Source organism: Thamnophis elegans, chromosome 1 (genome assembly GCF_009769535.1).
Source record: "Thamnophis elegans isolate rThaEle1 chromosome 1, rThaEle1.pri, whole genome shotgun sequence".
In the NCBI taxonomy this organism is placed as follows: domain Eukaryota; kingdom Metazoa; phylum Chordata; class Lepidosauria; order Squamata; family Colubridae; genus Thamnophis; species Thamnophis elegans.
In genome coordinates, this window is record NC_045541.1 from 109,154,116 (window position 1) to 109,177,875 (window position 23,760).

At 39.4% G+C, this 23,760-nt stretch overlaps 1 protein-coding gene across 2 annotated transcripts; it reads left to right on the forward strand.

Annotated features, from left to right (window-relative positions):
- The first annotated feature begins 8 nt into the window (after nucleotides 1–8).
- ZNF408 (zinc finger protein 408) lies at nucleotides 9–23,698 on the forward strand. 2 transcript variants are annotated; one of them, XM_032226869.1, is made up of 6 exons: nucleotides 9–113; nucleotides 221–415; nucleotides 3,566–3,627; nucleotides 8,395–8,699; nucleotides 10,519–11,616; nucleotides 21,893–23,698. In XM_032226869.1, exons 2-6 carry the CDS (start codon nucleotides 236–238, stop codon nucleotides 21,958–21,960), a joined length of 1,713 nt encoding a protein of 570 aa, XP_032082760.1. In that variant the 5' UTR covers nucleotides 9–113; nucleotides 221–235; the 3' UTR covers nucleotides 21,961–23,698. The 2 variants fall into 2 exon arrangements, with proteins under 2 accessions (XP_032082760.1, XP_032082751.1); XM_032226860.1 differs by lacking the exon at nucleotides 21,893–23,698 and having other exon boundaries at nucleotides 10,519–12,927.
- Nucleotides 23,699–23,760: the final 62 nt, after the last annotated feature.

A 23,760-nucleotide genomic window follows, 5' to 3' on the forward strand; every position in this document is an offset into this window, starting at 1 on the left:
CCGTTTCCATAGAAACCCCTTTCCTCCCGCGCTTAACGTCAGGCGTGTGAAAGGAATACTTGCCCGGGTGCAAACCGAGGCTCGTGGAGTGGGCCGTTCCGCTTCCTAATAGGGTGCGAGAAAGGCGCGTGCTTAAGCCGGGGTTTTCTTATCCGTGTGTGTGTGTGTGTGTGTTGTGTGGGGGCCGTAGTTTGCTGCGCTGACCGTCCTTTTCTTGCAGGTCAACCTTCTGAATATGCACAGCAAGTTTCCCTTCTGCCCGGCGTGGCACCTTCCTCGGGGACTGGCCCTGGGACCGTCGCTGTCCTCGGAGAAGGGTCTGGGAGTATGGTGTGTGGGGCACGCTCTGGAGCCGGGAATGTCGCTACTTCTTGGGCCGCAGGTCGAAGAACAAAAGGCGGCCGCTTCCTTGTCGGTGAGCTTCAGACAGCGGGCAAGAGCTACATGTAGAAATAGGCCTGAAACTCGCCGTGGTGCTCTCGTCCCTGTCCCTGCTGACTCTATAGGTCGACCAGGTGGATATCTGGGTCTAGACGCCTGAATCCAGAGGCCCAGTTTGATGTAGTGGGGAAGGTGCTGGCTTAGAAACCAAGATACTGGGAATTGTGGGCTCCTATTAGGCATGAAAGCCAGCTGGGTGACTCAGCCCAACTTACCTCACAGGTTTGTTGTTGTAGGGAAAAAATAGGGGCAGGATTATTAGGTATGTTTACTGCCTTGGTTTATAATAAGAAAGCAGCATAAAAAATATGATAATGCCCAGGAGCCCTCTCTGTGGGAGATGGGTGGCTAAGAAATAGGAAATAATAAATGCATAAAATGGTAATAACATCTCTTTTGGCAAAAGATGATTCAGCCTGTCGTATCAGTGGACGTGTGCTCTCCCAACTTTCCTGGTTTAAATTTGTAGTTATGGAAAGCCTAGTCTGCTGTGATTTTATTTGAGAAAATGTTGACTAGAAAATATTTCAGAATTTCTGGCATTAAGCTTCTTTATCTACTATAGCTATAGCTTCCAGATATGTTGTGCATTCCACTTGATTGCCAAGGAAAAGTAGATAAAGAAGCTTAATGCCAGAAATTTCAGGACAGAGAAATGGAAGTACATATTCATACATGAATAAATCACTATAGAATTCATATAGCTTAATGTCTATGGAGCCTCTCAATCATCCAGGTCACGATTATCCCAAAAGTGCTTTTCAAAAGGCAGCTGGACTTTCTTGGGGTTTTTTTCTTTGAAAACATTTCTCTTCTCAGCTAAGAAGCTTCTTTCAGTTATAGCTGAATGGTGGGGAAACGAAGGATTTATGTTCCTTAGTAGTCATCTAGAATATAAATTCTTCCTTTTCCTACCATTCAGACAGAACTGAAGAAGCTTCTTCAATGAGAAGTGAAACATTTTCAAGGAAAAAACCAAGAAAGTCCAGTTGCCTTTTGAAAAGCACCTTTGGGATAACGTATAACTTAGATTACTTTTGAATGTTAGACAAATTATTAGAAAGCCTAAATAACTAATAGTCATAATAGCTACATACTGTCTACAATTCAGAGAAAGAGCTATTGTTAGGGTGGAACCTCAAAACATTGTCAATGACCTCATCTGTAATTTTCCTGTAGGTATGTTGGCAGGGGCATTCTAAGAAACAAGATGCTGGCTAAATTTTATCTGTATTTTTCTCTATCACACACCAACATAGCAATAGCAATAGCAGTTAAACTTATATACCGCTTCATAGGGCTTTCAGCCCTCTCTAAGCGGTTTACAGAGTCAGCATATTGCCCCCAACAATCCAGGTCCTCATTTTACCCACCTCGGAAGGATGGAAGGCTGAGTCAACCTTGAGCCGGCGAGATATACATATATTCTTCCTCCCCATGAGCACTCCTGGTTCTGGTTTTACATTCTTCATTAATTCATTCCTAGTCTATTTTTATAGAAATCTTGAACAAGGTTAGATAATGTTATTTACTTCCAATTGCGATCCAAGTTAACGTTTGTTAACGTATATTGAAAATGTCAGTGAAATAATTATGAATATTATTCCATGTATGCAATGCTTTCCTTATTTCATATATATATATCCACACACTATATATTAAAATTCAATTTACATCTAGCACAAAATATGCATACATTTTAATACATTCAAGACAAATCATATTTTGTTTTAATCTACCCAGCTCTTATTTAAAATATGTTACAGTGAATATCTTGCCTTAAATAATTTGCTGGGGGCTATTATCTAAACAAAGTCTTGACATTCCAGCTTGTCAGTGAGCACTGACTGCATATCTTTCTATGGATAACTTAATAATAACAGATTTCCTGGATTAATAATGCATTAATGCTCTCAGTTGTAAGCTAGTTATAAAAGCTGGGTATCCAAAATACATTAAGCTAAAAGGTTGCTGGCATTGCTGAAAAATACACACTTAAATGTTTAGTTCAGTTTCCTACAGTTAAATGAACTATTAGTTGTTGGTAAACATACAGAATACATGAAACCGTAATGTTTTTTTAGATTTCGTTTATATTGTTTAGAAAACAATAAGTTCATTAATGCTGTAAAAATCTGCTAAATATGATTTGAATTGCAATAGTTTTATTCCCTAATCAGTAATTGTTATGAAGGCCAGACTATGGCAAATTATAAACTATAATGTGAGAGCTTAGTTATGTGAACAACCATAGAAAGAATTGATGGATTAAACTGTGTTGTAGCAGGATAGTTACAGTTAGTCATCAACTTACAATGGATCGCTTAGGGTTTATTCAAAATTATGATGGACCCACTTTGAGGGTACTTACAACCCAGATTAGAAATTTGGCTGGTCGGGTGCTCAGCAACTGGATCACTTTTATGGCTATTTGTATAGTCACGTGAATGCATTTTTGCATAAAACTGACATTTACGTCCAGTTGTTTAGCAAACGATTGATTCACTTTACGACCATGGCATTTGCTAAACAACTGCCATAAAACAAATACAATTGGATTGATCATGATTTTATGACTGTCACAATTTATGACCATGATGGACGGGCTCCATTGGAGTTGACCTGCAACTATTTTCTACTGCACCATTTTTGCATTTGAAGCAAGAACTTTGAATACAATGAGTACAAATATTCCTTGACTTAACAGGTATTCATTTAGCCACTGTTCGAAGGTCCAGTGATACTTTAAAAAATGATAACCAGTCCTTGCATTGGCAACCGTGCCAACATCCCTATAGTCATGTGATCACAATTCGGGCTCTTAGCAACTTGCATGCATTTATGATAGTTGTAGCATCCCAGGGTCATATGATCACCATTTGCAACCTGACCCGCTGGTTTAGGATAAGCAAAATCTATAGGAGAAGCCAGATTCACTTAACAAGTGAATGATTCACTTAACAATTTCAATGTTTCATTTAACAACTGTGCCAAAAAGGCTGCAAAATTGGGTGTAACTCAAAATTGAGTGTTTAGTATGTTAGCTTAATTGTGTGAATTGATCTATGGGTCAAAGAAACAGCTGCAAATTTGAGACCTTCGCACACCTTGCTTTCCATTACAGGCATGTCCATTAGCCAGCTGGAAAGAGGCATCTGCTTGCAATGGAATATCCAGCTGGAGGAGGTGAGAACAAATTAATTTTAAATTTTCTCAGAAACTTCCACCTAGGCCGGGGTGGGTTTGGGGAGGACAATTAATTTTCACAAGGGGCCACATGAGAAACTGGTACTGTTGTGGAGGGCCGCTGCCGCTCTACCCCAGATATCAATGCCTCTTCCATACCAACATTAATGCGGTGGGCCAGACAGGAACAGCCCACAGGCTGAATGTGCCCTGCAGGTCATAAAATGTCCAGGTCAGTTCTATGGTAATGTAATAGATCATTAACTATAACAATTCAAATAATAGTGACCATTTTAAGATTATTTCATGTAATTTGGTTTTTTTTATTTATTTTTAAGATGACTTGATATTTATTTTATTTATAATCAAGTTGAAAGTGATTCATTCAGACCTTAATATCAAGTACTGTACTACAAATTCTTTGATGCGGTAATATACACAAATTAGTGATCATATGAATGACCTCACACATTTGAAGCCGGGAACTAAACATAAAACAATCACTGATATGTCCATTTTTATGTGTGCCTGGAATCAACTTGCAGTCAAACATCTTTATCCACAGTTAACTTTGAATTTTCTAAATATTGCTTTATAACTTGAATAGCTGGGGAACCTCTCTGACTGGTGTTTAATAAAGTTAAAAAAAGTCAAGAGAGTGAAATAAGTTATATGTTTAGGTAAGAGTAACCATAAATAAATAATTGATAGATTATAAATAGATATCGTATTAATGCTGTAGAAATTCAGCTTTCAATAGCAACAAGAGATTTCCTTCATTTCTGGCATCTTTATTGCTGATTAGCTGATTAACTCTTTTTTTTTTTGTCTTGCTCTCTTAGAACTTTTTCCTGATAATAAAATTGGCTACAATAGATATATAACAAATGCAGCAAGGTTATGTAGACTGACTGTGGTTTAATTATCTTGTGTTGCAAAAGCTATATACTAAGCCTCTTATTCTAAATGGCTTCAACTTATTTTACTAGACCCTTTAAATCCCCAATTTACTTGATGAGATAATGTTTATCAGAAAGTCTAGATAATTTTTAAACCATTAATCAGTTCTAGTAGAAATTGGCTGTATTTAGCAGTCACTGCTACTCTTTGTGAAAGTATGCTCATTTTTGAGTTTTTAACTAAAAATAACATTTCCCCATAAAGTATCTGTCAGGTACCATGCATTTTCTACAAATTGCTCGGATATCCAAGCAACTTAGAAGATGAAATACTTTTCAGATAATGCAAACTGTGGCAATTGCACATAGAAATGAAAAGTAAAGATGCAGCAACATTTTTAATTATAATTTTAATCATACACAATTCTAATAAAACTTATTAATCAGCTAAGAATTTTTTAATACTTGACATAAATATGAGCGGATAAAACTTTTAAGAGATTACAACCCAGTGAAAATAATGAAAATAATCCATTAAATGAAAATAATGTATTAAAGAGCACAGCATACATGCTAGATAAAATTTGAAAACAAATACAGTAATGAAAGGAAAAAATGGAATTGTCTCTGGCATAAGTGATTAGGAAGACTATAACAGATAGGGAGCTGTGAAGGAAGGAATGTGGTTTGATTTTAGAAGCAATGTCCACCAAAATAAGCAGGGGTGAGATTCTACCAGTTTGGGCCGATTCAGGCATGCCGGTAGCTCCAAAGATCATCTGAGCATCAGGTGGGCCCACCCGCCTGCCCCCGGGTTATACTTACTTTTGTTTCCTTGTTTTTGAACCCATCTGATCAGCGAGGCAAAGTGGATTGCCACACCTCAGCTGTTTTCCTGTCAACTGCGCAAGAACGCATGAAGTGAACTGGTTGTTAAACCAGTAGGATGCCACCCCTGAAAATAAGTATCTATAAAGGCAGATGAGAAATTCTAATCTTCATGCAAGACATAGACAAGTACAGGAAGTCACATTTTATGATTTCTGTAATTGTTTCTGTAGCTGTCTAAAATAGCAATTTCTATGTTCCATTTATTCATTAGATTTCTCCTTAGCCATTAATTCTTTTAAAATACTATTTATATCTTTGAAAAAAGGATTAGGTTAGGCATACTTCAGTATGCCATCATCAGCTCTATATCTATATAGTTAGTAATCTTTGAGTTCCTTTTTGTAATTCTGGGACAGAAGTTGTAAATGCTGTATATAACCGTGATGGCAAACCTATGGCACAGGTGCCACAGGTGGCACCCAGAGCCCTTTCTGCGGGCACTGCAGCCACTGCCCCAGCCCAGCACTACTGCGCATGCACGCACAGCTCCCACCGGCCAGCTGGTCTTCGGGTCTCACATGCAGGGGTGGGGCGCATGCATGGGGGTACTCACATTGCATTTTGGGGCTTTCGGAACATTTTTTTTGCACTCTTTCAGCACACGACAAAAAGGTTAACCATCACTGGTATATAATAAGCTATTTATGGGCAAGATTGAAACCAAATAATTGTCACAACTACAGAGATTTAGCCTCAACTTTTAAAAACTGGTACTCCATATTTACATCCATGATAAAACATTATTATTTAATTACTTTCTTTGTCCAACTATAATACAGATATATGAAATAATAGATATATGCTTTAGCTTGAATTTGAAACAAGTACTATCACTAAAAGTTTCCCTTGTGAATTTTTGTATGGAATATTGTTTAATTTTAATAATTTTGTATGAGTATTACGTTGTTTTAATTTTGAAATATATTAAGGGCAAAGTGGTCAATCAGCAGTCCACTAACATTTTTAAAAAAAATATTTTTTAAAAAAACATTACAATTAATGCACTGATAACAATAGGTAACAAACATCCAAACATATGTAGATTCTAAAACTCTTAAAAGAAGACATATATGCTTAGTATAGATTTACAAATACAGAATGAAACAAAATATTTTAACATTGGACATATTGAAGGATATTTTTGAATGGTGATCTTCTGAAGATGAGTGTCCACTTCTATAGACTGACTGTATTTGATATAGAAGTTGGACAAATTTTACCTGACATGATTAAGATTGAATTGAAAGTGGATTTTAAAATGACAAGTTACAAGAATGACATGGAAAAAGATATTACACTGGATATTCAAAAGAAACCAGGTGATGTCTTTTTTGTATATAATTTGTATTAAAAGTTTTAAACAAGAAAATAAACACTTAACAACTATTATAAAGTAAGAAAAAAGAAATAAAAGTGCAAGAAAAAAAGTTGAAGAAAAATGGGAAAAAGATATCAAAATTGACTTGCAATATTTTTCATAGCAGTAATTAGAGATATATATCTTTCTATAATCTATTGTTATCATCAAAACTATAATTCATAAGTTTTTTTTTTTCATTTTTATGCAGAATGTCCATAAGAGGCTTCCAATGAACAATAAATCTAGATAATGTATTTAATCAAAAAGGTTTATCAATTTCAGCAAATATGTCAAATTTTCCCCCTAAATTTTTTATAGTTGGTAAATTACACAAGCTGCTTTTCAATATAATACAGCATTAAAGTATTGTTCAGATTCTTCCTTGAATTCATCAAGAAAAATACCATATTTTTCGGAATATAAGACGCACCTAGATTTTGGAGAGGAAAACAAGGGAAAAATATCTGCCTCTGCCGCCCAGCAATTTGCCTTCTTGCAACAAACAGTACAAACAATATACACTGTTTGTAGTATTATATTTCAGACTATACTTGTACAGATACTGTTAAAATTGATGTGCTTTCTGGAAGTATAGTTATTCTCTGCTGTTTAAAAGAATAGCACTTTTTAAAACAATAGCATTGGGCCTCTTCAGATCAAGCATTTATTTTAAAAAGCTTCATTTTGTTAAGTTGTCTAGAATAATAATAAAGCAGTCTTTAAAAAACAAGTCTAATAATTTGAACTTCTATAGGCATTTATAGTTGTCGATTTACCTCCTTACAGCAAACAGCCTGATTAGCACCAAAAAAAAATTCTGCCTCTGCCTCCCAGCAATTTGCCTGGTAGAGCAAACAGCAAGTTTCACTTTCAATTTCTTCTGATCATCAGCTATTTCAGGCTGCAGAGATTGCTGTAGTTTATTGAAGCCTCCACAAGCCCCCGTTTGCCACAAAGAGGTAAATTGCTAGGAGGTAGAGGCCAAAGTGTTTGGGCCAGTGGGTGGGTGGGGCTACATTCAATGTATAAGACGCACCCAAATTTTCACCCTCTTTTAGGGGGGAAATGTGCGTCTTATACTCTGGAAAATACGATAATCCATTCTCAAAACATAGATGCAGTTTTATCTATTTGCATGGTGTCATGTTGCCATTCTCTCACTTAAAGTCTTTATCCTCTCCCAAAATAACATCAAGACCCATCCTTTTTTTAATTAATGAAGAGGCAATGTATGGGCATGTGTATTTGTTGTTGAATATGATTTTTCTGTGAGTGTTGTGGATTGATCCATGGGATCATCAATATCTGGAAGGGAGTTAAAATATTATATATTCGATTAACATACAATTAGATTCGTTTCCCAATATTACCAGAAAAAGGAAGAAAAGATTCTTAGAGGGTTGAGCTAAAGTGCTAAGGATAGGAGTTAGTGCACATGGGTTTTCTATAATCCTAGTCAAATAAATTCAGAGAAAGTATGTAGATGGCCATTTCCAGATACTGTATTATTTAATAAATGTGCTGTGCTCTTAAGGGTTTGGGGTTTTTTTTTGGAGGGATGGGGGTCGAATGATATTGTATCTTGCACCAAAATGAATATTTAACACTGTTTTGTAGCCTGGTGAAGCAAAGCCGTGTTGAAGATGAAGCCAATGTAATATTAGAATGGATCAACGGGGAACTGCACATCAAAGTCTGCTGTCCTGTTGATGTGGGCAGTGAACTGCTATGCTGGTTAACTGAATCACAGGACAGTCCTACTTGTCTGAAAAATAATATCCTAGCTCATACCTCAGATGGGGAACTTGATACAGAAAAGAAAACACTGCAAAAAATGCCAGCAATAACCACAACCAAGACCAGAGATTTAGAAGATGAAACTTTGCTGCAAAAAGATGATATTGTCCAGGATTCCTCTGCAGGTACTGTACATGGTTTAGAAATCTTGAACTTAGAAAGCAGTATCATACATCATTCTGACAAATCAAATAGGAAATGAAATATACAGGTAGTGCTCCCCTTACAACCACAGTTGGGCCCAAAATCTTGGTTATTGAGCAAAGCGTTCATTAAGCAAGATGCCATGTGACTGCTTTGCTCAACAACTACAATTGCGGTTGTTAAAAAGAGCTCCAGGGAAGGGACATAAGTCCAGATGTGATGGGACAGGGAGAGGACACGGACTACCTACCACACCCGAGAAGCCCAGGCTCTCTGCCCCAGCAAGGAGAACAATTACAAGAATGACGACATTCACTAATATTTTCACCAGATTTGAAGTCAGTTCCTCAAGGGCACTAAGGAGTGTCAACCTCTGGAAATCTTAATTCTGAAAGGTTCAGAATGCTGGAATTTGCTAGTATTGAGGCTTCCCCACTGAAGGGGCAGAAATGCTAGTGAACTTCAGTGTTTTGCACAGGGGGGGTGGGGTAAGAAAATTCCTTGGCGTGCTGGGGAAATGGACCTCAAATCCAATATCCCTTCCACAATTCCTCAGCCCATTTCCTGATTAACTTTGTGAAGAAGTTTACAGAAGAGGTAAATGGCAGGTTACTTAAACAGGTTTTCAAGTGATATCATGTGACAGGGCTAGGCCAGCATATTTTACTTCGCAGGTCATAAAGTGCCCTCCCAAGGCTGACATGACTGCAAAGAGTCTAAACAGCTTGTTGTAAGTCAACAACTGGCTGTAAAATTACTTTATTTCTGATAACAAGATTTTAAAGTAAATATCTGAGATCTTAAAGTAAAGAATTCACTCTCACATTCTATTCATAGGAAGTTTTGAAAAGTGCCTCTTTTGAATTGTTGTAAGGACTTGATCTATAGCCATCTATCTGAAATGGTATAGGATTTCCTGCCTAGGGAGAGAGTTGGACTAGAAGACCTCCAAGGTCCCTTCCAACTCTGCTATTGTATTGTATTTTATTGTATTGTATTGATGGTATATTATATACCATTACATAATTATATTATATACCAGTAATTTTATAAAGTAGATTCTTGAGTTGTCTCTTATTTTTGAACAAACTAAGATTATTGAAAATATTTAAATGAAAATCTGATAAACCTTTCAAGCTGAATGCTCCATTTTCTGTATTTTTATTTATTTTACAAATGGTACTCTAATGGATAGCATTATGAAGCCCACAAAGAGTCATTTGCAAATAGGCTTTCCTAGTTATTATTCTTTAATTTTCACTAGTAATTTCAAAGCACAATGTTTTTCCATTCAGTAGCTCAGTTTCAGAGATTGGGAGCTGAGTCTGAGAATATTTATACTTTGCCTAGGACTGCTGAGCAGATAGACTTGCTGAGTAGAAGTCATGCTAGTTTTCCTTACTGAATTTGATTCAGTAACTCTGGCCAATGCAGTTGTACAAGCAGCAATTTATTATGCTGCTATATCTCATGAAGTATGTTACTATAATGCAGAATATGTTATAAATATCTATCTGTACAATTATACTACAAAGGAAAGCTAATTTGGTCCAGTAGTTAGGGTACCAGGCTAGAAACCAGAAGAATGCAAATTCTAGTCCTGCTTTAGCCATGAAAGCTGGCTTGGTGACTTTGTTCCAACAACTCTGTCTTAATCCATGATGTCAAACTCAGGTGGCAAACTGGTTGGTAAATTCTTATCACAACCATGGTATGGAATTAATAAGTTTTACTCTAAAGTGACTATAACTAGTTGATGTTTTGTTAAGAGAGCTAACAGTTCCTGATTCAATTCTTCAGGTATTGCTGGTATGTCCAAGTTTGCAGAGTTGAAGGACAGAGCCTGTTGCGTTTCTATGTTGAATAAGAAGCTACAGATGGAACAGATTCTTGGATTAGATGTCAATCTCAAGAAAAACAGTAGAACTTCTTCCTTGCAAATTGAACAATTGAATACCAAAATAAAGAGTAGAAATAATAAACTTTTAAATAAACATCCTGTTTCCAAGGATGATGAAGGCAAAGAACATTCTCAGGAACAGCAGATGGCTGAGAAAAAGTTGGCTACAACATTGACTGAAATCTGTTCAAACCCAACACCACGCAGTGTAGTTTGCATCAGTGCCATTTTGACTGATAATGTAGAGCCATTAAGGAAAGAATCCTGTGCTGAAAGAATTCCGAATGGATATCTTCCAAGTAGACCCAAAGACAGGGCAGAAAATCCTAGACAAGAGGAACAGTCAAATAGATACAAGCCTGATGATTCCGCTCACACGGAATCAAGCACTAAAAGACAACACAGGTGTAAAGAGTGTGGGAAAGCCTTCCTTCAGCTCTGCCACCTGAAAAAACATCATTTTGTGCACACTGGTCACAAACCATTCTTGTGCACAGAATGTGGCAAGAACTATAGTTCAGAAGAGAGTTTCAGAGCGCATGTGCTGGGACACAGCGGGGTACGACCTTTTCCCTGCCCACAGTGCCACAAAACATATGGCACCAAGCGTGATCTTCAAGAACATCAGGTGTTGCATACAGGCCAGCGTCCCTATGTCTGTCCAGATTGTGGAAAATCATTTGCCCGTCGACCTTCCCTTCGTATCCATCGCAAGACACATCAAGTTAAACAGCCAAGCTCTACCACATCTTCTACCTACCAATGTGTGATATGTGGACGGCACCTGGCCAATCCAGGATCACTGCGGAACCACATGCGGCTGCACACAGGGGAACGTCCTTATACTTGTCCATTCTGTCCCAAATCATTCCGTCAGCAAGGCAATCTACGTGGGCATCTTAGGTTACATACAGGGGAGCGTCCTTTCCATTGCCATTTCTGTGGAGATGCCTTCCCACAGCGTCCTGAGCTGCTCCGTCATCTGATTTCCCACACAGGTGAGGCTTATCTGTGCACAGTATGTGGGAAAGCACTACGTGATCCCCACACATTGCGAGCTCATGAACGCTTGCATACAGGGGAGCGGCCTTTCCGCTGCCATCTTTGTCCCAAATCCTATCCTTTAGCAACAAAACTCCGACGTCATCAGAAAGCCCATCATGGTGACAAGCCCCATCAGTATAACGTTTGTGGCATAGACTACAGCCTCCCTCAGAAACTTCAGCGCCACAAGCTTGAGGACAAAGACAATATAGTCAATGATTCATCCAAATCTGACATTAAATATCTCAAGGATACTGCCATTTCAGAGCAGCCTGCTGTGCACGCACTGAGTGTGGCAGAGCCTGGCAGGAAAGCAGAAGTCTTCATCTCCAACACTAAGTACATTTCAGCACAAGACGGCTCTGCCCAGCACAAAGATGTCATTGAGGTTGCTGAGGAAGAATGTATCATTGTGCAGGAGCAGGCTTCCCCCAGTAACATGTTTATTCTTCAAGAGGGTGTTGGTTTTAGTGCTGTGGCAGAAGTCATTGAGGTAGAATTGGGAAGCTGAGCATTGCCTTTATTTTGGATTATCTGGAATATATGTATTTTATTTATTTAGAGAATTGATACAGCTGCCCATTCATTTTCAATGACTCTAGGTGGCTTACAAAAAATTAAAAACCCAATGTACAAAGAATAAAAACAATAATCTACCACCCCACTCTGGCAACAACAAAGAAGTAACAAGCAATTTGCTTTTTCTATAATTGTGAAAGGGCAGCATGATGTCTTAAAAGCACAGAATGCTAGAGAAGTGCAGGTACAGTTAAGTCTTCAATTTACAATTGCAATGAAGCATGGCATCAAAAATCTTAACGGACTGGTTTGGACAAAACTGAGCAGCACTTTTTCGTGCAGCTGTTGATAAAAATAGGATCACCAACATGATTGCCAACGTCCAATGACGGATATGGCACAAAAAGAAGAAGAATGAAGCCTGCCCGTTATAGTTGGAAGTTGTGTCCATAGCCATCCAGCCCCGATTAGACTGGGTGCATGATGTGGTTTTCTTTTAATCTGTGTTTCCTCGTTTTTTAACTTTCTACTTTTAAAATTTACTTGTTGTAAGCCGCCCGGAGTCCTTTGGGATTGGGCGGCCTATAAATTCATTAAATGAAATGAAATAAGTGGAGGACTGTCTGCATTTGACTTCAAATTTGGCTGAATTATCAATATCAGTGCCTAGAACCTTTATGATTGAATTGGATGCTAGGTTCAGTGAATAGACCAGAAGTTATTTATTAAAAATGTTCACTAACTAACCTTTTACGCACAGTCAATATTGGTTTAAATTGAGCGAGGACTGTTTGTATCTATTTGCAGTTCTTTAGAAGAAAACAGTGGTAATGCACATAAGCATTGATCGGGTGGTTCTCCTAGGCGCTGCTTGGAGTGTCCAAGCATGGGTTAACTTCAGCTTGCTGCCCAAGGACTGAGTTTAAATCTTTAGTGTAGCCACGCATCCTGCTCCCTTTGGAGGTCAGTTTGAAAACCTCAGTCGCCCTAAAAGAATGTATTTGGGATTTCCAGTCCTTGGATAGCAAGCTGGATTTCTCCTAATTGGATTAGTGTAGAAGACCTAGGCTTTTTTGTTTTTACCATTGAACAAGAGTTTCCTTCGTCTAATTGCCTTCCTCACGTGCGGACCAGGCTGCTGGGAGCATTACAGCCTCTCTCGTTTTCACGAGGCTCTGGCAGCACCAGGAGGCTTGTTAGAGGCCGCTGACAAGCCTTGGGGTCAGGTAGGGAAGTCAGGAACCCTGCAATACGTCAGAAGACCCCTCTTACCTCATGAGGCTCTACTGAGCACTCCAGATCACCAACGGCAGCCCGGTGTTGCTCCAAAGGCACGGCGGCCATTTTGGGAGAGAGAAAAAAGTGCACACTTTAAATCCAAGCCACTTTTTTTCTTGTTCACTGCTGCAGCCTGGTCCCTTAGATGATCGGTGCTGGGAGAGGTGCTGGTTAAGTGGCCTTGCTCTGGTCTCCAGGCAGGCCTCCCCCTCCCCCGAAGATCTTGATTGGTGGCCACAAGATGTTTGGCTTTCTGGGCCATTCCTTGTCCTTTATTAACAGCGTGGATCTGTAGTACCCTGAGGAGTTCTATTGGCGCCATTTTGTTGTTGCATTCCCTGCTGGGCAGTTATCTCAGAGATTCATCTCATCTTGGAACTCTACTTATTCCAAGCAACCTCATGGCCAGCAAGAGTGTGGAGAAGGCTGCAGATCAGGCAGGGCCTACCATCAACAAGCGCAGCAAGCCCAACCCTGTGGCCAAGGGTGCCAGTGCAGCATGCCCCACTAAAGGGAAGCAGCCTAGAACAAAGAGAGGGTCCAAGGCACAGGAGAGGCTGGCTGACAGACGCCAGAGAGCCCTAGAAAAGCAATTTCAAAAGACTCAAGGCAACCAAGGTCTTGAAAAGGATTTCCCTCCACCTGCTGAGGTTCCTGCTGACCCCTCCATTTTAGATCCTCATCCAGATGAACCCAATCTGGGGTAGAGGAGGGTGATTTTGGGTTCTCCCCCAACCCCTTTAGGGCCTCTCCCAGGTCTTTAGCTTTATCCCTAGAGGATGAATATTTGGAGGAGGCCGATTCCCTGTTGGAGGAGGAAATTCCTCTTTCTGGGTCTGTAGCAAGGACATTTTCCCAGAACGCAAACTGACAGGGTCTCCCCTTCGACCTCCTCAGCCGTCAGTGAAGCATCTGATATAGAGGAGGGCTGTCAAGATGCCCCAGATTTGTCAGACGACGAGAATCCGACCCCCGACGTTCCCACATTCTCGGGTTTGTTCAAGTCCTCCATGTTCCGGGCCATTCTTACCAAGGCTAGGGCCTCTTCTATTCAAATGGGGCTTCCCGCCCAATCAGATAAGAATTCTACCAATCAGGGCAATAAGCCAACAGATGGAATTCAGGATCTAGGTGCAGGACTGTTCAAAGAGACCACTCCCCCTATTCAGTGCCAATGGGCCCAGCCAGGCTCCATGGCAAATCCAAGTGGGGTGGATAAGAAACTGTATTCTATGGAGGCCTCTGGAGGATATCTTGAAGCTTCCTCAGGTGGACGACCCCATAGTGTCCCTAACCTCGAATTCATCTCTCCCAGCTGACCTTCTGGAAGGACTCAAGGCTGAGTACAAGAGGGCAGAGAAGGCCTGTCACAAGACTCACATGACCACAGTGTGGGCCATAAAGGCTTCCTTTTCCTACTTTCGTAGGTAGGCATTATTTTGGCTGCATAAATTGCTGCCCAGTCTCCTGGCTAGCGACGTTAGGTCGCGCCAGGGTGTCAACAAAATAATTGCGGCAGTCGAGTATTCGGCCGACGCTTCGCTTAACGCCACCAATTTCTCAGACAGGGCCCTTGCCTCCAATGTGACCTCACGTCGCCTGCTGTGGCTTCGTCACTGGCAGGCGGACATGAAGGTGAAGTGGAAGCTTGCTTCCGCTCCCTTCAAGGGAGGCAAGCTCTTTGGGGAGGCCTTGGACTCCTGTTTAATTGAGTCCAAGGATAAGCATAAGACCTTGCCGGCTGTTAACAAAGAAGCCGGACCAGAAAGGGCAACAGTTTTCATAGGCAGCCGTTTCCTAACACCGACCCCCCTTCTACATCAGGGGGCTACTCCAGACCTTACACCCAGACGCAGGACCACTCCCACAAGAGGTCTTCCTTCAGAGACAAGAATAGACAGCAAGGGAATTGCAGGTCTTTCCAAAGGGTATATTCCAACCACTCCTTTTGTCGGACTAAGTGACTGACAATGGTCCCCTCCCATAGGGAGCTGAATACAATTGTATGCCGACCAATGGGAGGAGACAACAACGGATGCTTGGGTGCTGAACACAGTCCATTACGGTCTAGCCTTAGAGTTTCTTTCGATATCTCCACGGAGATTCCTCCCTTGGCCCCTTTCCCAAATCGTTTCACAAACGCCAGATGATACAGGCAGAGATCAAACATTTGCTAGACATAGCGGCCATAAAGCAGGATCCTCTTCCTGGTTCCCAAGGCATTGGGGGGGGGGGGTGAAGGCAATATTGGACCTTAGGAAGCTCAACATCTATCTAGCATACAAGCACTTCAAGATGCAATTGCTAAAGACCATCTTGGGTTGCATCAGGCAGGGTGATCTCATGACATCAATTGACCTGAAGGAGGCGCATTGCGAGTTCTTGAGGTTCCAGTTCGCAAACCATCATTACCAGTACAAGGCCCTCCCCTTTGGCCTCTCATTGACACCAAGGACATTCACAAAGCTCCTGGCCTCCATCGTGACTCTATCCCAATTGCTGGGGAAACTAGTCTTGTGCATAGGGGTCCCTTGGGCTCGAATACACACACGGGAGCTCCAGTGGTTCTTACTCCCGGTTCAGCGGCGCAAGGCCAGCAACTCCAAGAGGATAGTCAATGTTTCTCCCAGAGTTATCCGATCACTCAGATGGTGGCAGTTGGCAGCTCTGCATCAAGGTCTCCTCTTCAAGGATCCAGACCGTATGGTTGTAACAACGGATGCCAGCCTGTATGGCTGAAATGCCCATTTTCAAACTCAGGTGACATAGGGCAGATGGTCACCAGGGGAGCTTGCCCACAAAATAAATTGGCTGGAGCTCAGGGCAGCCAGGCTGGCATTTAGCCATTTCCGCCACCAGATATCCGGCGCACAGATCCTAATAATGACGGAGAACATTGCTACCAAGACGTACATAAACCATCAGGGAGGCACTTGATCGAAGGCCCTGATGGACTTAACCTCCTCATTTTTCAAACTGACCTCCAAAGGGAGCAGGAGACGTAGCTACACTAAAGCTTTAAACTCAGTCCTTGGGCAGCAAGCTGAAGTTAACCCATGCTTGGACATTCCCGCAGTACCCAGAGAACGACCACTCTAGGAAATTAAAAGAGTAGTAGAGGACAATAGCACCATCTTACTTCCTATTAAGCAGATGCTTTGTTACTAAACACTTTCAAAATGTCCTCCACATATCTAAAGATTTATCTTTTTAAAAATTGTCTCTGAAAATTATTGACTTCCCATTGTTATAAGCATTACATGAAGTCTGTATTATAAGCTGTTGTGGATCTCTGAGGCAGTAAGATTTAGAACTCCAATGCATAGTAGCTGGTCTGTATTTTTAGCTGTTCCAGGAACTGGTCCAACATTTTGCATGTAACAAATATTGACACAGCTGTAAGTCTTCTTCCTTTGCTTTGGTATACCACTTGCTCTTTGAGCTTAGTAACTGAAGTTACATTGAGGTGTATCACTCATGCTGATCTTAAGTACTAAGTGGTGCTTGCTGACAGATATGGGGGCATTCTGATCATTGCTTTTTAACTGATGTTATTGGTCAGCTTTGCACATAAGGGTCTGCTAGGATTTACTACAGACTCTAATTTTTACAGAGAGTGCTGGTAAGCATGTAAGCTATATGAAGGAGCTGTTTTAGGTGACATAATTGTATAACTTGTATGACCTGTTGCTGACAAATCCTCACCAGCTTCTAGTAAAAAAAAATCTAAGTGCCTTCAGATATTTTATTAAACATCTTGCCAAATTACAGAAGTTAAATCAACTAGTTTGCCGTTTACTGAGTCTTCCTTTCCCCATTTGAATAATACAATTCTGTTTATCTTTCTCTAATCTTTCAAGCCTCTTCCTGTTCTCCAAGAGTCTTTAAATGGTATAGTAAATTCTAGATTAATTCAATCAGTTCCTTCAACACCATGGGATTTAATTCATTTGGCCTTGGAATCTTAAATTCATTCAAGATAGCAAGTAGATTTTTACTCTAACATTCTCAGTCCCGAATTTTATCACCCTTCCCCATTTCTTCAATCAAGTGGAGAGACAAAGTTGTAAAATAATCCCATCCTCTCTCTATATATCCTTTTATTACTTTCCCATGCAAAAAAAAATAATAGTAGCCTTCTTGATTCTTTTTTTCATTTCTGATGTACTCCCCTCAGAAACATTGCATTTTGTATTCCTCACTAACCTCATCTTATTATTTGAGTTTTAAATCCCAGCTCCATCCTAAAGCTTGGGCTATAACTTGTACTCCTCACTAACCCCTGCTTACTTTTTCTTTACATCTTCTTTCTTAGCCTATCGGTGAACCTACTGTTCATCTAGACCAGGAGTGTCAAACTCACGTCATCACGTCAGCTTCACATGACGTATTGGGACATTTTTCCCCTTCGCTAAACCAGGTGTGGCCAAAGCGTGATGCATCCAGCCCAGGAGTTTGACAACCCTGATCTAGACAGACTTGTTTTTTTCTCAATTTTACTTATGGGGATTATTGGTATCTGTTTATCTCCCATGCCTTTTGAGCTTGTTTACTTTTGAGGATTTTCAACTATGGTTGTTGCTCAGTTTTGACCTAAGTTCATTAAACACTATACATAACTTGCTTTTCTCAGAGTTTTGAACTTGAACATCACGTTTCTCTAGTTTTCTTTTTTCTTTTGGTCAAGATTTGGTCCAGTTAATTGAACTTGCTTCTTTAGGTCTCTGAAAAAAATGAAATTGTCTGCAAATAAACTAGAAACCTTTGGATCTCATATTTTTATTTGAGTTAGAATCCAGACAATCTGCTTCATACTGAGCCCTCTGAAGCTTTTGTGCAACTAGCTTCACAACCAGTTTCCCCCAAAAGCCAGTTAGATACAGGGCAAAAATTGTCCAATATAGAGCGGTTCAATAATGGCTTTTTGAGGACGAGGTGAATGAAGAGGTAGAGATTAATAACTCCCTGACTTGAAGAATTTACCACCGCCAGAATCCACTCACACAACATCCCTGAGCCATCTTAACAAGCCAGGAAGGGCAAAATCTAAAGAACAGGTGGCTGAATTCACCTAAAGCTTCTGTCCACTTCATCAGGCTCAACAGGTTCAAACCATTCCAAACATCTCTGGATTAGCAACTAGGCCAACATCCAACTATGAGTAAATGTGAGCAAACGTCTAACTGATGTTGAACAAATTCTTCCACGAAACCATGAAGGAAGTTCTCTGAGCCCCCTCTAGCCAAGAAGGCAATGTGTCACCTGAAACAGCCACAGGATAGCAATAAAGAGAAGTACTGGTGCTTCATCACCCTTACCACCACAAGGTAGGCTTTAATAGCAGCTCTAATCTGTCCAATTAAGTTTTTTTTCCTTTATAGAATGCCACCAAAGCTCTAGATTTTTCTTCTGTCATTTCATCTGCCATGACCATGGAAAATGTCAAATCCACCCAGGAAATATAAGTGCAATCTGATTTAAAGCCACCTGTTTACTTCAAGTGGCAACCAAGGCTTTGAATTGATGCAGTAACAACTCCCAGCTCCCTCTAAAACCCATCAGGGTTCATTGGTCATGGGGGGAGGGAGGGCTAATCAATTTAATGGAGCTGGTGAAGACGGCACTAGCAAATCCTATGTTATCAGGGCATGGTGTGACCATGACTAGGGGAACAAAAAAAAACCTTAATTTCAGATATCACAGCACCTTGAGGGATTAACACCACATCTGATGTGTGGCCACTGACTGTCATCAGGATCTGGATGACTTTGGATAGGCCCATGGCCATAATGGCGGCCATAAACCTCTGGGCCACCTCAAACCTCACTGAGAAGGTAGATTAAAGTCCCCCAAGACCATGAATCTGGGAGACTCCACTGTCAACCTAGAGATAAGCAGTTTAGGGAGGGAGGTTGGTGCAACAGCAACAATCCCAACTGATCCTTAGAATCCAATTTAATGAACAGGGTCTTACAACTAAGCAGCACTCCTGAAGTCCAAAAGTGATTTCTGGATGACAATTGCCACATCTCAACTCCCAGGTGTCTTGGCTGATGGTATACCCCAAACCTAGGTGGGCATATCTCGGAAACAGCCACCACCACATTTCCAGGCGCAGTCAGGTCTCAGTAATACATGCCAGATCCACCCTCTCATTAACATTTAAATCTCAGATTAGAGAGGTCTTGTTACAAACTGAATTAACATTTAAAAGCAGCAGCCAAAAGTCAGCCTTTTCCTATCCCTTTACATACTGTAACTTATTTTAATTTATGGTCCTAAAGTAAGAAGAGTGATGCTGAATTATGTTTTATCTGATATAATAATGTATTAAACTTGCATTGCATCAACCATCACTAGGTGATTGCTATAGTATATAGGACAATATATAAATCAAGACCTCTGTATTTGTTCATTTGTTCCCTACACTCATAGTTACGTTAATTTATATGAAGGCTGCTAATTTCCTTCTTGGCTGGCAGATATAGAACATGCTCTGCAATTATCCTATGAATCTACATCATCTTGTTCAAGATGTATTGTGCCTGGTGAGGAGGATCATGGGCTTAAAAGATGACCTTTTAGGCCATCAGAAGAGCCTACCATTGTTAGAGATGTGATCTGTCTGACTGCTTCCCGCCCCCTGCCCTCCCTAATATTGCTAAAGTGATACATCTCATCTTGCAGTCTTCATTGCAGTCATATAAAACCCATAACCCAGGTCCTGAGTTGGAAATTTCTCAATCGTCTCTCCTGTGTAATGAGTGTTGATTCTCTACTCCTCAAATCCTGTTCTCAACCAGAGGATGGGACTGTGTAATTGCTCTTTGTACAAATGGCCAAAGAGTTGTTCTCAGCTTACCTAATGCTAATATTTGCCAGAGATAACAGATATTAACCCATTTGTGAAAGAGACAGACAGAAAGAAACAAGGTTCTGGGGTTGGTAATTCATCTGCAGCATTTACTTTTTGTCTCGGAGAAGCATAGGAAAGGCTTAAATGAATTATATTTTGTATCACTTTGGAATATTCAGTCTGAATTTTTAAATAAAGTTAGTTTCTTCCAAATTGTTTAAGCTTAAGATCACATCAGTCCAGCCAACTCAGAGAATATTAAGAAGTTGTGGAAGTTGTAGCTCAAAAGAACTAAAAGACCCCAAGTTTTAGTTCTTTATTCAAACTGATGGATTAAATGTTGTTAATTTTTTCTTTATCCAAAATAATTCAAAGGTTGAACTTTAATTTTAATAGGTAGGTTGGATATGTTGAGATAATGGCAGTGCTGGCATTATTTCCTAGTAAAGCTATGAAGTCTAGTTTATTAGAAGCAGCAGAGAGGGAGATAAAATGTGTGGGAATTATAAATAATAAAACCATAAAACCATAAAAAAACCATAAAAATAACTTCATCATCTACTGTGAAGATTAAAAGTCCCCCGGGATTGGGCAGCCTATAAATTTAATAAACAGTAAACAGTAAAAACTCTCCCAAATGAAGCTCAATTCCTGATGACTACATATTCAAACTGATAAGATCCTGTCATGTAAAAAAAAAAAAGCTTTAAATCATCAAACAACCAATGGGGTCACTTTGCTTTAAGGTTAAATGCATACACTCATTAGGTATAAATATTCATTATGTCTATTCATTATTATTCAAAATTAGAAATAGAGTTGAAACAGTTTTACCAGTTGTCTTTGGGATTGTTTTTAACAATTAAAAGTGGATATATACATGTGTATGTAAAATAACAAGTCTGGTGGGAGTGTTGTATGGATTGTTGGAATAATTTTCAATACATAATTGATGTGGTCAAGACCCATGAATGTTTTTGCCTAAATCTTAACCCTTAGTCAATCCAAAGTCTCTTTCATACATACACTTTACCTCAATTTAACAGAACAGTTTTCCCAGGTTGCAATGGAAAAGAACAGTATAGAGAATCTATAGTTCCTCGTCTGTCCCTTTTATCCCCTTTGAGATAAAATCAGGAAATAAATGCTACAAGAAATACTAGGATTACTTTATTGCTATAAGCTGTAATAATAGAATCTTGAAAAAGCTAAGAGTGCTTCTCCTTCCTTCCCTCCCTCTTAAACCTAAAAGACTTAAGGCAGGGCAATCAATCCTAAACCTTTTCATTCCTTCCTGTTTTCCCAGACTAAAATTTTCCCCCTCCCAATGATGGCCATATATCTTCTTCATGGCCATCTCTGTTCTCCTCTTCAGTCTTTGATAATATGCTAATTGGCAGACAAGGGAATGCTTACATACAGAGTAGGCATCCCAGCACAATAGCAAATGCTTTTACAACAGCTTGTTCAATTGCCTGATTACAAAACCAATGATGCTCCTATCACTGGCTATTAATGCACTAATGGCAATAGGAATCATATGATCTGACATGGCATGTTTTCTATCTGCTGTCTAGACCCACCCAATGATTTTGCCTTGGCCACAAGAATCCAGGATTTCTTGCACCTGGTAGTACCTGGCTGAATTTATCTAAGCTTTGAAAGGTAAGCACGGTCTGGATCAGAAATCACCAGGAAATATGAGGCACTGCAGACTACACTGGAAAGTAGCAAGCATCAAAGAAATAAACCATTATGTCAAATTTGTAACAGAGTAAATGTTTATCTCAACTTGCAAGCAAAAAGACACTCTTTTTCTCTTTCTAGATATGCCTTCTAAGATTTTTGTATATTCAACATTCAGCCAAACTTCAAACATGCCTTCGTTAAAATGTTCATCTTATCAATATATGAACCAATTTCTACCTGCTGTCAGTCCTTGAAATTGATAAACAAGGTCCCACATTCTTGAAAGCCAGATTATTCAACATATACAACAATTAATAAAAAAGCTACTCATGGAACTGGTTTCATTTTAATACTAAAATGTCTATGCTTTGGAAATAATGGAAATGTCTATGAGTAAATTCCATAGTCTTCTCAGAACTATATTCAATTCATATTCAGTAAACAGAGAGCATTACTATATACATAAAAAATACATGTTACTATATACGATTAAAAATACATGTTCCAACAACAAGGAAAATAAAAATCTTATATCTAAAAGAACCAAACTTTCTTATCCAATTACTGTGGAAACCCATCCTTTACCTTCTACCAAATCTATGAAGTTTTGGAGTTGTTTGCCACATCCTCAGGTATCTGACTAACTGTTCCTTTACAGCAACAGCTTCTCTACACAATGGGAAATAAAATGGCAATCTTTGAGTTTGATAATTGTTCTCCTAAAATGGTATGGCAACAGGGCGCAATGCTTCAGTGCTGTAACAAATGGTAGATAATAAGGCATCTGTGTAACATTATCCAGACCAAACCAACAGGCACATAGAGATAAACATGTACATACCATTCAAAGGAGACAATCAAGCCCAAAAGGAAACAAAAGGACTAAAACACCTCCCCACCAGCAATCAACAGCCCTGTGAGTAGAGGTTAACAGCAAAATTAATATTAGACCATCAAGGAACAAACAATATCCCAATCTAGAAACTACCAACTCAGACAAACAAGCTAACAAACAATAACCCAATCAAGGAATTACCAAGAACATTCCCACCAACACTGACAAGGCAAGCCACTAGTATATAAAATGAGAGAAAATCCAACTCCATACTGGCACTCATTATGTTATCCAGTTTGATAATGAAATGTCTGCAAGAAAACAACAAAGCTCAGAGAGCACCAAGGATCCTGAAGTGGTATTGCAGTTATTGCAAATATGATAGTTGAAGAGAACTAAGTCCAGGAGGCAGAGTTAATTAACTTAGAAGAATGACTAAATTAATTGTGGTAAAATATAAAAAAATTGAATGTATTAAATTTGATCATGGAAGTTGGGATATTAGAGGAGTTGTTGGAAATGTTAAAAAGTGTACAAGCAACATTAAAAAATAACAAAGAGGTAGAAAAAGAACCAGAAAAAACATTGGCAGTGGAGACAGGAGGGACAAGACAAGCAATGTAAATGAACAAGGAATTAACAAGATAGAAATGGAAAATAAAACTCAATGGAGTAAAGGCACAAAGAGAGAGGAGAGGAAAAAAGGGAAATGACGTTTGAAAAAGAAATTAGCCAAAAATAAAGAGAGAAATAAAGGGAGATGGGAAAGAGAAACTTGGGGGAGAGCTACTCAAAAAATCTATTGAAAAGTGAGAAGAAAGATACAGAAGAAAAGATACATGACACATAAAAAAGAAAAAGAAAAGAAAATTTAGAAATAGGAGAATAATAGAATGATATGATCCATTAGAAAGAAATATT

Bases quoted from the DNA above. Each gene is read 5' to 3' on its own strand.
- ZNF408 (XM_032226860.1), top strand. From the start codon at position 236: ATGCACAGCAAGTTTCCCTTCTGCCCGGCGTGGCACCTTCCTCGGGGA. The intron at 416-3,565 runs GTGAGCTTCAGA...TTTCCATTACAG, and splicing joins AGGCGGCCGCTTCCTTGTCG to GCATGTCCATTAGCCAGCTG. The intron at 8,700-10,518 runs GTACTGTACATG...TCAATTCTTCAG, and splicing joins TGTCCAGGATTCCTCTGCAG to GTATTGCTGGTATGTCCAAG.